This window comes from Acomys russatus, chromosome 24 (genome assembly GCF_903995435.1).
Source record: "Acomys russatus chromosome 24, mAcoRus1.1, whole genome shotgun sequence".
Classification (NCBI taxonomy): Eukaryota; Metazoa; Chordata; class Mammalia; order Rodentia; family Muridae; genus Acomys; species Acomys russatus.
This window is the reverse complement of record NC_067160.1, coordinates 10,629,184-10,645,091: the sequence shown is the minus strand read 5'-3', so window position 1 is coordinate 10,645,091 and position 15,908 is coordinate 10,629,184. Positions and strand designations below refer to the sequence as shown.

General features: G+C 43.6%; 2 protein-coding genes across 2 annotated transcripts in view; one reads left to right on the top strand and one right to left on the bottom strand.

Moving 5' to 3' along the window:
• The window catches only part of Hnrnpa3 (heterogeneous nuclear ribonucleoprotein A3), a 397,554-nt gene extending 393,934 nt beyond the window's left edge, over positions 1–3,620 (top strand). The window contains exon 11 of the mRNA XM_051166156.1: positions 3,602–3,620. The gene's annotated coding sequence lies outside the window, so the exon portion shown is untranslated. The remainder of the gene's footprint in view (positions 1–3,601) is intronic.
• The window catches only part of Pde11a (phosphodiesterase 11A), a 223,530-nt gene that overhangs the window by 45,238 nt on the left and 162,384 nt on the right, over positions 1–15,908 (bottom strand). The window contains exons 13-14 of the mRNA XM_051167077.1: positions 2,287–2,364; positions 601–664 (exon numbers count right to left, since the gene is read on the bottom strand). Of these exons, the coding sequence (XP_051023034.1) occupies positions 601–664; positions 2,287–2,364 (142 nt within the window). The remainder of the gene's footprint in view (positions 1–600; positions 665–2,286; positions 2,365–15,908) is intronic.

Here is a 15,908-nt window from a genome sequence, read left to right as displayed (position 1 = left end):
GAGAGAAACCTAGAGACTATAAAATTACCCTGCCTCAAGAAAAAAATTAAATTAAAGAGGGAGAGAAGACCTAAAGAGCTATTAAGCCCTCTTAGTAATGAAAGATCTTGAACCAGGGAGCTGCTTTACCCAAAACCACTGATGCTTAAAAATAATGCTTGAAAAACTATAACATCACCATTAACCTTGATAAAAATGAAAAGGGATGATGCACATGTTGGCAGTAGAGCCCTCTGATGTTTAACCTGCCGACGAAAACAGACTATCTCTTTTCCTGTTTTCTTTTTCATAAACGATGAGGAGGATCTTGTGTTAAAACATGATTACTTATTCAAAAACAGTGTTGTGAACTGTTTGCCGTAAGGAATGGTCAGGGCGGTATTCATATTTAGCACATTAGAAAAATCTCGCAGCCAGAAATCCATCGTTCAGTGGAAGCACTCGGCCCTGTGACTTAGCGGCCTGTGGCTCCATGCCAGGCCCGTACCTATGCAGAGACCGTGTTGCCAGTGCTTCCCCAGCCCCCTGCCCCCGCCCCCTCCCCCCTCCTGCTTCCATCAGTCCCTCCGCTGCCGAGCTATGCCATTAATCACCACTTGCCTGTCTGGAGATCTCCCACGGTTTGGTCACGGCTCCAAGGTCACAGGCTGTCATTAACATTGATCTGAAAAAACAGAACCGAACAAACGGCCTGAAAAAAAAATCTTCTGTCGTACTTCTAAACAACTCACCCCAGATCCATAAACGAATAAGAAGCAAGCGGAGCCAGCCCACATCGTCTTCCCTCAACAAGGGACCATACTGTTTATAGTCTCCCTCTTCTGTTTCTCCACCCTGTAGCCACCACTGCTCAGAAGACAAAGGCCTCTCACATCCTCTGATCTCCCTTTTGTTTTGTCTGCAGCAAATCCAGGAATGCAGGGCCTTCCCCTTCCTACACCTGAGTCAAGCGGGCTTTGATTAAAATAATGTGCAGTAAGCGTTCCCCGTTTTTAACTATAAGCAAGGCAGTCGGTATATAACACCATGTAGCCGATGAATCTGCTTCCTGACTTAGCACTGATGACAAAAGACAGAAACCTACACCAAGGAGGTGAGGCACATGCTGTGGAGGGAGCTCTTTTATGTTCACAGCTCCACACAGCCAAGATTTACCAGAGGGAGCCACACTGTGTCACCTGGGTAACTACCTGGCGGGCACTGTGTTTTATACACATTCTCAAAAAAACCATACCCGGCTATAGCTTTCCTTAATTTGCGCATGCACAAAACACAGGTACACCGTGAATCAGGTTTTTCAAGGGCAGACTTAACTAGGATTTATGCTGAACCGTGAAACACAGGAAATAGCTCAAATCATTGATAGAGTATTATCAGATGTGGTGGAAGGGTGAAAATTAAGGTCTATCTTCCGTCTCCAGTCTGCTGTTTTTCAGCTAACACCGGAAGTACACCATGAAGACTGTTTAGAACAGGACTGGAGCCAGGAGGTGCCCTGGCTGGCTGCTTTCAGAAGAAAGCGTGCATTGTGAGAGGTCAGAAGGCTGTCCTGCTGTCAGCTAGCATTTTAAATCCTGCTGGAGCTCAATGTCTTGGAAAGACTTCTGCTGCCCAGATGGCAGAACAGGATTGAAGTGGGCAGAGTCCCAGCTAACAATGGGTCATTCACAGCAAGCCAGGCAGAGCCAGTATCGGCCACCCCGCGCTCCCCCTGCCCCCCCCACCTCCCCCAACCCTCCTGACCTAAAGCATCATTTAAGTGCATTTCCAAACACCCCTATGGTAAGTTCTGTGCAAAGGGAGACAAGTCAGTCTGCTGGGTTCTGGGTCTCTGTAGGGAGCATCTTGGAGTGCTCGCCTTTCACCCGCTTCTGTACCAAGTGCTTTTCTAACTGAAGGGTTGACTGCTGGCTAATAGAATCCTCCCTGAGGCCACAGACAGGCGTGGATGCTGTTGTTCTTATTTACAGACAAGAGCATGGAGAGATTCAGTCACTGTCTCAAAGTGAATGAAGGGTTCAGGATTCTGTGTTTATCACAAAGCTACCAGACTCGTCAACACACTCCAAGGATTTTCATTTTAGGCTTTGTAGATACAACAGGGGGCACGACTACAGGTAGCACACAGTGGGGTCTCCTGCTCAGGAAATACTCTCTGTGATAGTACTTTGGATAATTACTTAGGTTCTGTTCAATTGGTAATTTGAAACTTTTCGAATGTACACAGGAAAAGTGTGGCTAAATGTCCAGTCACAGAAACCCACACACATGCTTGCTTTTTCTCACCGAAACACATCACGATGACTTTTGATGCTCCAATCATAGTCTCCTCTAGTGACAAGCTCAAAGAACTCGGTTCTCCTCCTGCAGGAAAATCAAATGAAGAAAGGAGGAGGAACGCTGGAATGAAATTTCTCAGTCTATGGAGTGACATAAACACATTTATGGGAAAAAATATAAGACACCCTGAACTCAGTAACTTAATATTTGAAATCATGAGGCTAAAGTAGTATCAAAATAAATCACTTAAAAATGTTGAGACGTCAAGAGAGAGCCGCAATAATTTCTAAATTTATTTACAGCAAAGGACATTACAGATCCATGGAACAGAAGACAATCCGGTCAGGACTGTGTGTTGTAAAGCCTCTGCACCACTGCAAACCAGAGGAGAAAGACAAGGACAGACAGAAAGCAGGGACAACTTCACAATGGTTTTTCATCATTCAACATGGGAGACTCAAGACAAGATAAACTCCCTGGAAGTAAATTCAAGATAAAGATTTGTTTTCCAGCTCAGACAATAACAATTTTATCATCTCGGTGCTTAAATTCACAGGCTATCATCAGGTTGGGAAGCAGCTGTGTCTGAACTGTAGCTCATTCGTCTACTTGCTCGGCACCTGTAGGAAGTTGCTAAAGCCTTCTGGGCCTCAATTTCCCAAGGCACAATTTGGGCATTTCATTTGCTAACTCACAAACTTCCCAGGAGATGGATGGCATATGTAAGCAAATAGCACAATGCCTAAACACTTCAGGTGTGTTACACACACAAACACACACACACACACACACACACACACACACACACACACACACCATGCTTTTGCCTGCACATCTCCAGATGGATGGGATAGACACAGGAGGTCCATCTTAAAGTTATAGAAATGCAAAGTAATTCATTTCTAGTTTTGAAATGTTACAGAACTTGTCATTTTTGTTAGGGCAAAGAGGGGGAAAAAAGAAAAGAGTATGGACATCACGAGCATTTTTAGAGTAATCTCCGAAGTTTTCACACCCTCTTGGCATTTACTAATGAGAGTGCTTTAAAGATCATGACAAATCTTTTTCCAAAGTGCATTTCACGTCACACTTATCTGAAGAGTTGCTCACCAACAAATTCCCTGGTTCAACCAATGCTGGCTGCTACACTTCTCTTGCAGACACCCACACCAGCTGTTTAAAGAGTCTGAGAAATAATGAAGTGGAAAGGCTTGCTTAAACTTATTTAACTATAGAATTCTATATAGTGCTAATGTTTTAAGAAATACACTCTGGAGTCCAGGATGGCCAAGGCTACACAGAGAAACCCTGTCTCTAAAAACAAAAAACAAAAAACAAAAACAAAACAAAACAAAAAAAATACACTCTGGAAAACAGCATCAGTGTGTACCAACCATTCTGGCATCCAGAGCGCAGTCTTGGAAGCTTAGTGATGACCTCTGGAAGTTTGTGTAGAGGAATTTTAATCCAGCAACATGGCTGTTCTGGCAAGGGATCACATCCAAAGACCTTTTAGGTCTATGTGATCTGGCTAGAGTGATACTTTTTGTTTGTTTGTTTTTGTTTTTTCGAGATGGGGTTTCTCTGTGTAGCCTTGGCTGTCCCTGACTTGCTTTGTAGACCAGGCTGACCTTGAACTCACAGCAATCCACCTTCCTCTGCCTCCCTAGTGCTGGGATTAAAGGTGTGTGCCACCACCGCCCTGCCCGGAGTGACACATTTTTAATCCCTTTGGCTGGAATACTGGCGTACCCTTAGTACACACCTTTAGCCCCAAACAATGCAGGTAAGATTAATTTGTAGAAGGAAACAGACATGTTTGAAAGTGATGTCTAAGTGAGGGTCAGACAAAAATGACAAGTCAGAGAAAGATTTGACAGAACAAGATATGCCCAACTCTCATGAGAACAGAGAGGAAAGAGAGGTGATTTAAGAGACATCAGTGAGGAGGGAGAGGAGGTGGTTTTATCAGGAGAGTTTTAGAGACAGGTGGAAGAGAGAGCAAGCTAGACACAGATGAAGACAGAACGAGCCGGAGAAGGAGACAGAGGATTAAAACAGATTGCTAGAGGTAGTTTGATGCCAAGCAGAGAAATTCAGTCAGAAGCTGAGAGAAGCCAGTTTGAATCAGTCAGCTTGGAGAAGAGTGTAAGCCAGAACAGCTGAGTTGAACCAGCCAGTCAGAGTTCAGAAAGAGCTAGAAAGGGTGAACTTATTCAGCAGCAAGTCTCAGAGGCTGAAAACATTCTAGGCCTAGATTATATTGAACAGAGACTAGAAGCTTCCAGGGCTAGGGCTAGGTTAGCCGTAAGCCTTGGGGACGACAATTACATCAGGTGAATAAAAGTTACTTTTACATCAGTGACAAAGACAATAATGTTGAGAACCGGCTGCTCTATGTCTTGCCTGGGATGCTGAGAGCAGTTCACCAAGTTTGGGTTCCTTGTCAACTGGTGAGAGGGACTAGCCCATTTACCTGAGAGGGAGCAAGTCAGGAGGACAATGCGCAGCTCACTTCCTTATCCCACAGAACTGAGGTTCTGATTCTCTCTCTTCAAATGGATACAGGAAGAAGGCCATCCTACATTATCCTTGGGTAATCGCCAAGACACGCCCACAGCTGTCAGGAGCCATAGGACCTTGCCTGACCTGCCCCAGTGGCTGAGAGGCCCTGCTGGCTGAAAGCCACAGCTGTCTGCATACTTGAGATAATTATTCTGCCTGGCTACCACAAAGATCCAGCCTGACCTTGAAAAAGAGAACATTCGGTGTATAGAGACTTCTATATAGTCGCCCCACTCCACACCTGCTGTCCTTGGGCCTGGCCCAGAAGATTTTGTAACTTTCCACTGCATTCCTTCTCACCCCCGCCCTTTCAGAAGCTTATTATAAATTTGGATACCCCCTTATAATAAACGGCCCTCGATAAGCAAGTTTTTCCTGGGCCCATGTCTCTGTTCTCGTCCATTCTTTATTCACAGGTCGTGACCCTCCTCGCCACTCCACGAATAACTGAACCCGCGGGTCGGGAACACACAGCAATGTTTAGAGATGGTACCGCACAAGGAAGAACCAGGCTATCCCCTCCCTCTTCTGCCTGCCGGTACCTGCAGTCTTTTATTGTGCACATTGCTCCATCCTTTTCATTTGGCCCACTTCCTTCCAAAATGGAAATGAAGGTGGCTGAGTGGAAAGGGCTCAGGTTTGAACTCACAGTAACCTTAGTGACTTAATGGTGACTGGGATTTCACATTGCTCAGACTCAGGGTCCAGCATTTTGGAGAGGATTTGAGATAAGGTATGGTGACTGTTGGCACTGGTGGATTCTCACTATCTGACTGCCATGGCAAAAATACGAATGACACGAACAGTCATCCTGCCAGCAGCCATGTATACTGGAGTGACAGACCTACATGGAGATTGAAGAGTTTGGCCCAGTGCCTTCCTCTCACAGGATAGAAATTAGTCTTAATTTTTCCGGAGCAGAAAAGTTGAGTCCATCGGGTATTTATGAAGTATTTACTCACTTTTATCCTAAGAATTTATCCAGCCTTATGGATATAAGACAAAGTGCTACTTTTAAAATGGATTGAAGTTAGCGGGGACAACCAATAAAGAAGCAGATAATTCCTCTTTAAATGTGGTACTGTAGTTCCAATAATCCTGAGACTAGAGTGAGGTAAAGAAGGCTCCCCATAGTATTTAAGTGGGTATCAGAAAAGCTCAGTAACAGGAGGTGGGGTAAATGGAGAGATGGCTCAGAGGTTAGGAGCTGGGTATAGCTCTTGCAGAGGAGCCATGTTGAGAGGCTCACAACCACCTGTAACTCCAGCTCCAGGGATCCAATACCCTTTTCTGGTATCTGTGGGCATTTGAACTTATTGGCATGTGTATGTGCCCATGTGAGAGTACATGCGCACACACACACACACACACACACACACACACACACACACACACACACACTTAAAAACAAAGTAAATTCTTTCAACAAAACTCAGTAATCAAAATAAATGCAAAAACCATGAAGAATAAAACAGCAAATTTTAAATAAAGACAAGCTCTGGCCCTTTGTATAACTCCTGTCACTTGTCTCACCACAGTCCCACCCTCAATGCAGATTACATTTGTTGGTTCCTTCCTGTGGTCCCAGGGGACTCTTCTATTTTTTTCCTACCTTGCACATGGTCAACCTTGGAAAAACTTAATTCTCACTGAGCTTCATTTTTCTACTCAGAAAAGAGTAAGCATGCTGAGCTCTAGTTTGCAAGTTTGTGGGTGGGTTTTATGAACTGATCTGACAAGCAGTGTGCTGGTCAAAAATTCAGGCTTAGGATTGAAGAGGCTACTGCTCTAGAGCTCATGAGCACCTGGCTAGCTCCCACAGCTGTGTGTCAGCTGGGGCACACAAGTACAGGTTGGAACAACAGCTGCCCCAGACCATCCTCCTGGGAGCGTAGATAGAGGCACCTGGCATGGAGGAGCGGGGAGGATCATGGGAGGTTTTCCTGGAAGAGCTTGTCAGCCATTGTTCTTGGCCAGCGTACACCCATGGTCTCCATTTCAATCTATCAGTTATTACAAAACATCACCAGAATTCAAGCTCCTTGAGAACAGAGACCTGGCCCATTTTTCTTTACTCCTCCCTCAGTTTCCAGTGTCTGCAACAGTGCCTTGTATACAGTAACAGCTAAATAAATATTTGTTCCATGGTGAATAAAGGAGAAGTATTATTCAGAAATCTGTTCATGTTTTAAATAATTCCCTGTCCACTGGTTTTGCCCAGACTGTAGTCGCTGTTCTGGAGCTTCATGGTCCCACCCGTTAGAACCTCAAAAACAATGTAAGCAAAGCGCAGTCACATTTCCCCTGCCACTAGACTCTAACTAGCACAACTGGACAGCATAGTAAGTTGTACAAAATAAGAGTACAACAAACAAGGCCTGGTGTCATAGGCCTGTCCACAAGTCACATGGGGAGAAGTATCAGAAGGACGGGGAGGTCAAGGTCTCATTAGGTTACGGAGCAAGTTCAAGGTCACCCTGGACAACTTAGAATTTTTTTCTAAAAAATCCAAAGGGAAAAAAGTGCTGGGACAAAACTCACTGGTAGAGGAGTTGCCTGGCACGTGCAAGGCTCTGGGCTTGATCTCCAGCACTAAGGGGCATAAACCTTCCAGGGAAGGGATCTGCTGTCTTTGATACAGAGAGGAGGTGTGTTGGGTAGCTGGCTTAGCCACTGGAAAAAAAATTGCCGTTTAGTTTTTTAAAAATTGTTTGAGAATTTTATACAAGCATATATAATGTGTTTGACAAAAATCCATGCCACACATTCGCACTTCAATTCTACCTATAGGCCTCTTCTCAAAACCACCAACCTCAGGCCATCAGGATGGCTCGGCAGATGGTGGAACTTGCTGCCAAGCATGGCACGCTGAGTTAGATCCCCTGAACACCATGGTGGTGGAAGGAGAAACCAACTCTTGTGAGTTGTCCCTGACCTTCACAGCATATGTCATGCCACCTGTACCTTCCACACACACTTAACCAAGTGAACGTTCACGCCCCCAAATCTCTGATGTGCGTTTGAGTAGCTTCATAGGAACACATCCTCCTATGGTGGACATTTTAATAACTAGAGTTTTGAGTGTGAAATTCTTAAAGTCACTGTAATCAGACTCACCCATGGGTTTAACATGACACTAACAAAGCTAGCTTCTGTCACACTGGAAGAAAAGGAGCCTTACTATCCCAGAGGATGGTAGGTGAAGAGAAACATGAAGAGTCTTTTTATAAGAAATAAAAATGTAGCATATTAATTCATTGCTTCCTCCATGGCCAAAGTGGGACTATTTCTTAATAGACAGTATTTCCTCTGTCCTCCCAAGCTTTGGCTATGACCTCCAAAGATTAAAATAACTATTCCTGCAGACAATAATTTTAGCAAGTTAAACTTGAGAAGTCAAGGGCTGCGCTGGACGGGATGGTAAAGCCCATGACTAGTTACAAGGCCCTGGCTTGGTTCTTGCATCACAGACACATCACAACAGAGCAAAATAGAACACCAAAGTCCAACCATTGTGGACCCATACACACCATACAACTGGCAATGAATTTTTCTGTGTGCGCATTGAATACCTGCTAAGTTTTGTAAAAAGCATCTTCACATATCTCCTTAGAACTTTTCTTATATGTATTACAGAATATTATACATTTTAAAGCATATAATAATAATAATAATAATAATGTGAATGAAGCAGATGTATACTTTGGCCCCTTGCTGTTCAGTGTTGGATGTTGAGCGAATTACATGTTGTAGATACAATCCAGGCTACCTCACCCTTATTAGCTAGGCATTGCAGGGTGTTATGCTGTTCTCTGTTCATGAACCATTTCCTGGTGATGATTAGTTTCAATATGTTTGCTAATATGTATGATGCTTCTATGATTAACATGCATATATCTTGTGAATTGTGCAGTTCTGTGCATTTGCATTGTGTCTGTTTCCTTGAATATGTAAAGTTGCCAAGTCATAGAATGATTTCTGTGTTTGTGGTGTTTTTTTTTTCTTTTTAATTTTTGTCCTATATTTTTTGATATAGGATCTCAGGAGCTCAACTCAAGACGCAACTGAGGCTAACCTGAAATTTTTGATCCCCTGTCTCCATCTTCCAGTGCTGGATTTTAGGTGTGCGCCACCACAGGGGCTATGTTTGAGTTTTCGTTACAGTTTACAGACCATGAGAACAGTTTTCAACCATTTGAGAGAAATCGGCTATAATTCTCTCACTTTTCAGCTGATGGAAATTCAAGATGAAGGAAATTGAAGTTACTTTTCCAGTGTCCTGGGGCAGTTATACACACATCTAGATAATTCTAAGTTCTCAGTGTCCCATCTCTGCTGTCTGGGGACATCCCTATTAATAGTGTGTGGCGGAGTCTGGAGGGACCAGGTATCTCTCTGTGTTGTGAATTTATGCTTGGTCTCAGCTACTGACCTTCAGGAGAGATGACAAGGTCATAGGCCATACCCGTCTCGACAGAAGTTCCTATCACCAACAGGATGGAGGGGGTGTGGACTCCAAAGAAGGCCGAAGTTGGCCTAAGCCAGAGTGGTCCAGAGCTGCAGGTGCTTGTTGGCCTAAGCCAGAGTGGTCCAGAGCTGCAGGTGCTTGCTCTGCTTCTCCCCTCTTTCTTTGTGACAACCATAACAAAGCAGCATGGGAAATTCACAGTGCGTTTCTGGATGAGTTTTACTTTCCCATATGGCCAATACTTTCAGCATCTATAGGCGTATGATGTGCCCATATAGATAACACAGTCAACGGCATGCAGGAAATGGCCAAGAGAGGAGCATTTCCAGGGAGAAGAGGCTGTGTGAAAATGAATATTTAAAACCCACAAACTATATAATACCCTTGGATCCAGACTTCTTTGTCACAGGGAACTACGTCATTAACTTCTCAGGCAGATCATTGGGAACCTTGGCTGTCAAGGGCGATGCCAAGGGCCTAGCTAGTGAAAAGCAGATTACTGGAAAATCTCATTATAATCAGATATGTTTTATTAGGTCTTTCTTTACTCTGCTCTGCTGACATATGTGCCACTCTGAAAAATAGCAGCCTTTAAAAAAAGCATTCATTTGAACAGAACTACTAGAATTACCCTCAAAAAATAAACTCCTAAGATTGGTTATCCAGCACCCATCAGTGCACTGAAAACCTTCCTGGTTTGTGGCATATCCTCAAGGTGTGTTTTTATTTGCAAAATGAGAAATCATCATTTCTGTGTGCATTTTAATCAGGATTTTTGGGTGGATTTATATATTTACAAAATATGTAATATGTACATGTATAATATTATATACACATATAGTATTCAGTTGGTACATTTAAATCTTCTGAAATTCTATGAAGCAATGAAGGTCATTGCTTAGTGACAAGCACAATTATGTGTTCTATACAGTTGCCAGCTCCACAGTCACCAGGTAGGTTGTAGTGAAAGTGGCCATGAGTAGGCTAGGAGAGTGGGTACAGAGGAAAACAAACACCTGCCCTTACAGTGTTCGTCCAGGAAACCACTTGTTTACAGCTCATCTTATTTTATTTTATTTTATTGGTTTTTCGAGACAGGGTCTCTCTGTGTAGCCTTGGCTTTCCTAGACTTGCTTTGTAGACCAGGCTGGCCTTGAACTCAAAGCAGTCTGCCTGCCTCTGCCTCCCGAGTGCTGGGAATAAAGGAGTGTGCCACCATGCCGGCACAGCTCATTTTTAACTGCAGATCCTTGGCTAGACTGATGGCTTAGTGTTGGAGGACATCACCCACAGAACAAGCTGTGTGGAGTCCTACACGTGCCTCTAACTCCAGCTCCGAGAGATAAGGCACCCTCCCAGGGCTCTGCCCAGACCCAGCTCAGCTGCGCACGGAGGTGCTTATATATACCCAGCATGCACCATCACATACATACCAATCGATCGAGCAATATGTTTTAAATAAAATAAATCTTTTAAAATGTAGATCCTGCAAGGATTTCTGGACTTTGGCAGAAAAGTCTTGGAAAGGTGACTAGAAAAGCAAAATGCAAAGTGACAAGTTCAGTGATTATGGCTAAAGAAAAGCTGTTTATTTTACTGTTTATTTTTGGGTCAGAGCCTCTCAGTGTAGCTCATGCTGGCCTCAAACATGAGATCCTTCCTGCTCTAGACTTCTGGGGGTCACAGGTGTGTAGCACACACCTCAGGTATATTTAATTTTAAAGTGAATTTTCTCTTTGGTTTTAAACAAGCATTGGGCCAGACAACATCCCAAAGAGACACTTGTTTTGGTACTGTGGTGGTGTGATAGTGTGGGTTAAAACCAGCAAGTTACAAGTAAAAAGACTATAGTTATTCTAAATGCTGACAATCTCAGAAGCTGAGATAACACAAGAAACTAACACTTGGAATCGAGTCACAACCACAGGGCAGAGAAGCGCTCCGCTCTGATGGAGCTTGCTCCAGTCACTCTCGGTGTGACAGCAGGTAGAGCACACTGTATGTGGCTGTGTGCTTCCCCTCTCTTCCCCATGGGGATCTGGATCCCTAACAGTAAGAGTCACATCTCACCTACTTATATATTCTCAATGAGACGCAACAGGGCTGGAAATTCCCAATTTTCATTCCATTGTCATATACCGGATAAGGGATGTGTGCACGAGTTGTCTAAAGAGGCTTTGAAATACATCAGGAACTACTAAAATCCTTGCCTATCCACCTCCCGCAGACATGCTCTAACATTCGGCTAACTCATCTGGCTCTGTTCAAATACCAGAAGGACAGTGAGGGGTTAAGCCCCACTGGTCACTACCATCTTACTGTCCACCAGTTTCTTCTCTCCAATCCTGTGGCTGGCTGAGTATAGGCAACCGTGGAATTTAAATATGCAGAACATAGTGGGTTCTTAATAAACACTTCAGTGGATGATGAATGGATGAACGTTTCTGTCTGAATAGCAGTGGCAATATTTGCTGAATTCATACTGTATATTATAATAATTTATCTTGATATTATGGCTATTTTTCAAAGGAAGGCTAAACTGCTATTCTAAACAATCTAAAGTAATTTAGAACACATGACTGCTGTCAGGTGTTTTTGAGACATGCCACTTACTGAGACCCGTTGGAAGGACAGTGGCAACGAAACTGCTCATTTGAATATTTACCATAATTGCTAATGAAGGGTGTTTGCACAGAAGAGTGACACAAGAGGAAGTGGCAGTTTTCAAACTGAAGAGTGACCTGATTGGTCTAGAGAGTTTACAGAGCCAATCTCAAAAGCACTAGTCACCCTAGTGGCTGCATAAAATCTGAACTGTTTAGTAATTTTCAGTTTTAATAGTAGTCTGAGGCAAGTATTTGACTATTTGCCATGAAGATCTATCAGAGAACACGTGATGATTCTGGGCGGTTACTCTCTGTCTGATGAAGTTGGGTGCCTTCAGGGTGGTGTGGCCATAGATAGTCAGCAACCCTATCTGTTGATAGAAAGAAGAATATCCCCATATAGGTTACTATGCGAAAGCAAAGTAAAAAAGGTTTTATTTTGGGAACTCCTACGTCAGGCAGTATGTTAAATTTAAGGGCTCCAAGAACTAACTAAAGAGAAAATGCATACCTTTCATGGTGACAGGAGATGCTATATAGCTTGCTGAGGGAGAAAAGCTGTCAATCCTATGAGCTACAATAACAACCAACCTGGCAAGATGTAGCCATTGGGGCATTAGTGGAATGAACGTTATGGTATTAACCAACCACCCTTTGCTGGGATCTAAGGTCTGCTCTCCAGAAGGAAACTCATGCCTGGTACTGTAAACTTGGCCAAGAATCCAATGCCCTAGGAGAAAACCTACTACTATTATTTTGCTGAATGGACCTAGAATCACTCCGGGTGGTGGAGTATTAGGTGACCTGGTACCTCTTGTGTGTGAAACTCAAGCATGTGCACACTGGAGTTACTACTGTCATAATGCCTAAATGTTTCTAGGGTTGGTTTCCCTTCATGACTCTTAAACTACTAATAAAATAACTACAGAGAGAATGGCAGAAGTATTAAGCACAGTCTGGAATCCAGCTGCTTGTTTAAATCCCAGATGTACCACTGAACATTGGAAGCAAATTGCTGAAGCTCTCTGGTCTTCAGTTTCCCCATTCATACTATGGAATTAACAAGATTATCTATATCTAATGGGCTGCTGAGATGGCTCAGGGAGTAATGCTAAGCCCAGTCATGTGAGTTTGATTTTTTTGGACTCAAATAGTGGAAGGAGAGAATTGATTACAGCAAATGCATGCATCATAGCATGTATGTTCACCCAGACACATGCGCATGTGCGTGCGCGCGCACACACACACACACACACAAGAATGTGATAAAATTCTATTTCTCAAAAGACTTCCTGTCTCCTCAGACTGCTTCTAGAGTTAAATAGGATACGTGTACGCAAAGCTCCAGTGTAAGCACTGGGGACATATCACTGGCTGTTTTCATTATTAATTGAAGAGGTAGTAATAGTGTTTCTTTGTTGGCTGGAAACAGCACAAATATCACAGGGTACCGGTGACATCTCCTTGCTCTGCCCACTCCTCCTGTCATCTTTTATGCTGTACATTTTATGAAGTTTCTGGATGAATGATTTTTTTATAAAGTGTTTTAAATTATCGGGGCTTTTTCCTATCTCTGTTGACCATCACTGGGCCCCTAGCAAATGGGCCTGAGTAAAATGTCCAAAGTCAAATTTCTCACAACGAAACAAAGGCAGAGAGAGAGAGAGAGAGAGAGAGAGAGAGAGAGAGAGAGAGAGAGAGAGAGAGAGAGAGAGAGAGAGAGAGAGAGATATTGAATGAGTGACTCTCAAAGCCATTTGGCTGGTTCTTAATACAGTGTATCTAATTTTTGCTTGAGCTGATGAAATAACTATTGAATTGTCAAAGCTTTATTGGATGGTGGACTCATTAGTTGGGGGACACAGAATCAGGCACAGGAAGCTAGTTTTTAAAAATTGATCAGCAGGTGCTGAGTTTTCAATGAGTTGGAAAGTCAGACTGACTATTTAACACCTGGACTCGGTGTGAACCTAGCTATTCTTACTAAGGGTTTTGCTTGTTTGTTCTAGTTCCATAGCTCCATAATCCTATAGGTCCTTCCCTGTGCTGCTTTTGGCATAGAGGCTCAAGGATACCCAAAGCTGTTAGAAATGAAAGTCTAAGGCTGGGCACCGTGGCGCACGCCTTTAATCCCAGCACTCAGGAGGCAGAGGCAGGCGGATAGCTGTGAGTTCGAGGCCAGCCTGGTCTACAAAGTGAGTCCAGGACAGCCAAGGATACACAGAGAAACCCTGTCTTGAAACACTGGGGAGAAAAAAAAAAAAAAAAAGATATGAAAGTCTAGTGTGGTTGGTTTCTTTACAATTCTATGTATCTTGAGTGTTTCCCTTTTGGATCATAACAGGAATTCTTGGCCCCCTAAAAATGAGCTGGGAAGCTTTCTCAAAAGGTGGGATCTACTTCCTGTCTGTCTGTGCATTTGTAGAGTGACTTTTGTCTTCCTTTATAGTTTAATCAATTCCAACATAGCTTTTTTATTTTTATTTTTCTATGTAGCCCAGCTGAATTCAAATTCATGGCAATGCCTCTGCTTCAGCCTCCCAAGGGCTGGGAGTATAGGACTGTGATTCTACACCTAGCTCCATCACGGTTTTTGATTTGTGTAGTAAGCGCAGAAGAGCTGATGATAACTAGACCTCTAGAGTTAGTCATAGGGGCCACCTTGTATCCTCTTAGCCTTACCTTTCTCCAGCCATTGCTAGCATAACCAATACCACCACTCCTGCCAGTGCTGCCCTGGGCTGAGCTTATTGATGTCCTGGCGCGTGTGGACTCCTCATGTGTGGGACCGGAGACAGCTGTGGGAGTTCTCAGGCTCTGAGTACATACAACTTGGAGGTACACAGGAGGTTGTGAGACTCGGGGTAAATTTGGGCTCATGGGATGGAGGCTGGAGGCCAATTTGGAGATGTAACACAGGAGACTTTTCAAATGCGTCCTTCAGGTTCCAGCCCAGCTGACCGCTGTGGTGACTCACAGGGGTATATCCTCCAATGGCCTCCCTGTCCGAGCTCTTCATCCATTCCTCTCTTTTCTTTGGTGTTACTTTTCCAAACCAAACTAATGCATGCAAGCCGTTGCCTCCAACTGCGCTTTGGGAAAGAGCTTAAGGGGACCCAGGTTAGTCATTCATTTAAACTGCTCGACATGCCCTAGGCTGGTTCAATGTTGCTATGGAATGTACGATATACTTCAAATGAAACTGTCTCTTGATTCATCCATTAGAGAAGGAATGTGATGGTTGTGGCAAGTACAGGCTCAAATTTTGCCGATAACTGCTTTTGTGACCCAAGCTGTGCAATTTAACCATCAGTGCCCGATCTGCAAAGCAGAGGAGATGAAGTGGATGACATCATCTCCAACATGCCTTCCAGTTCCCTAATTGTACACTGGTGAAATATAAGCACCTGTGTAACTGTGTATACAGTAGCTGTTTCTCCCTCATTAACCAGAGGGATTGTTTGGGCTGAAAATATGGCCATACTTTAATGCAACTTTAGACCAGCACACGGATCAGTCCCCTGGAGGTCTAGATTAGAGAATGAGCTATTCAGAACCTCAAAAACAATAATGCTGACAGAAGGAGAGCAAGGCAGCTTCTGTGGGAGTCAGCAAACATTAGCAGGGGCTGCAGCGTTAAGATAAGAACAGAGTAATGAGCGAACAGCTCACAACCAACTTCCTTGACTGTATTCCAGAGCTCACTCACTGATGCCTCACACCCCGAACACAGCATGATAAATGGACACCTAGCGCTGAGGGTGGCTTTTTTTTTTTTTTTTTTTCCTTTTGACCCTTTAGGAGTTCCTTGGAAACTTGGTTTAGAAAAATGCTTCTGTTTTGAGAAAAAATAACACAAAATCTTGCAAGTGCCAGGAAGGAAGAAACAAAAGCATCATAACATGGGGTTTTTCATAAATCCTAAATCCAGGAGCATCAGTCTAGAAAAAGATGGGCAGCTATGATAGTGAAGGCAGCCTGAGGGCCAC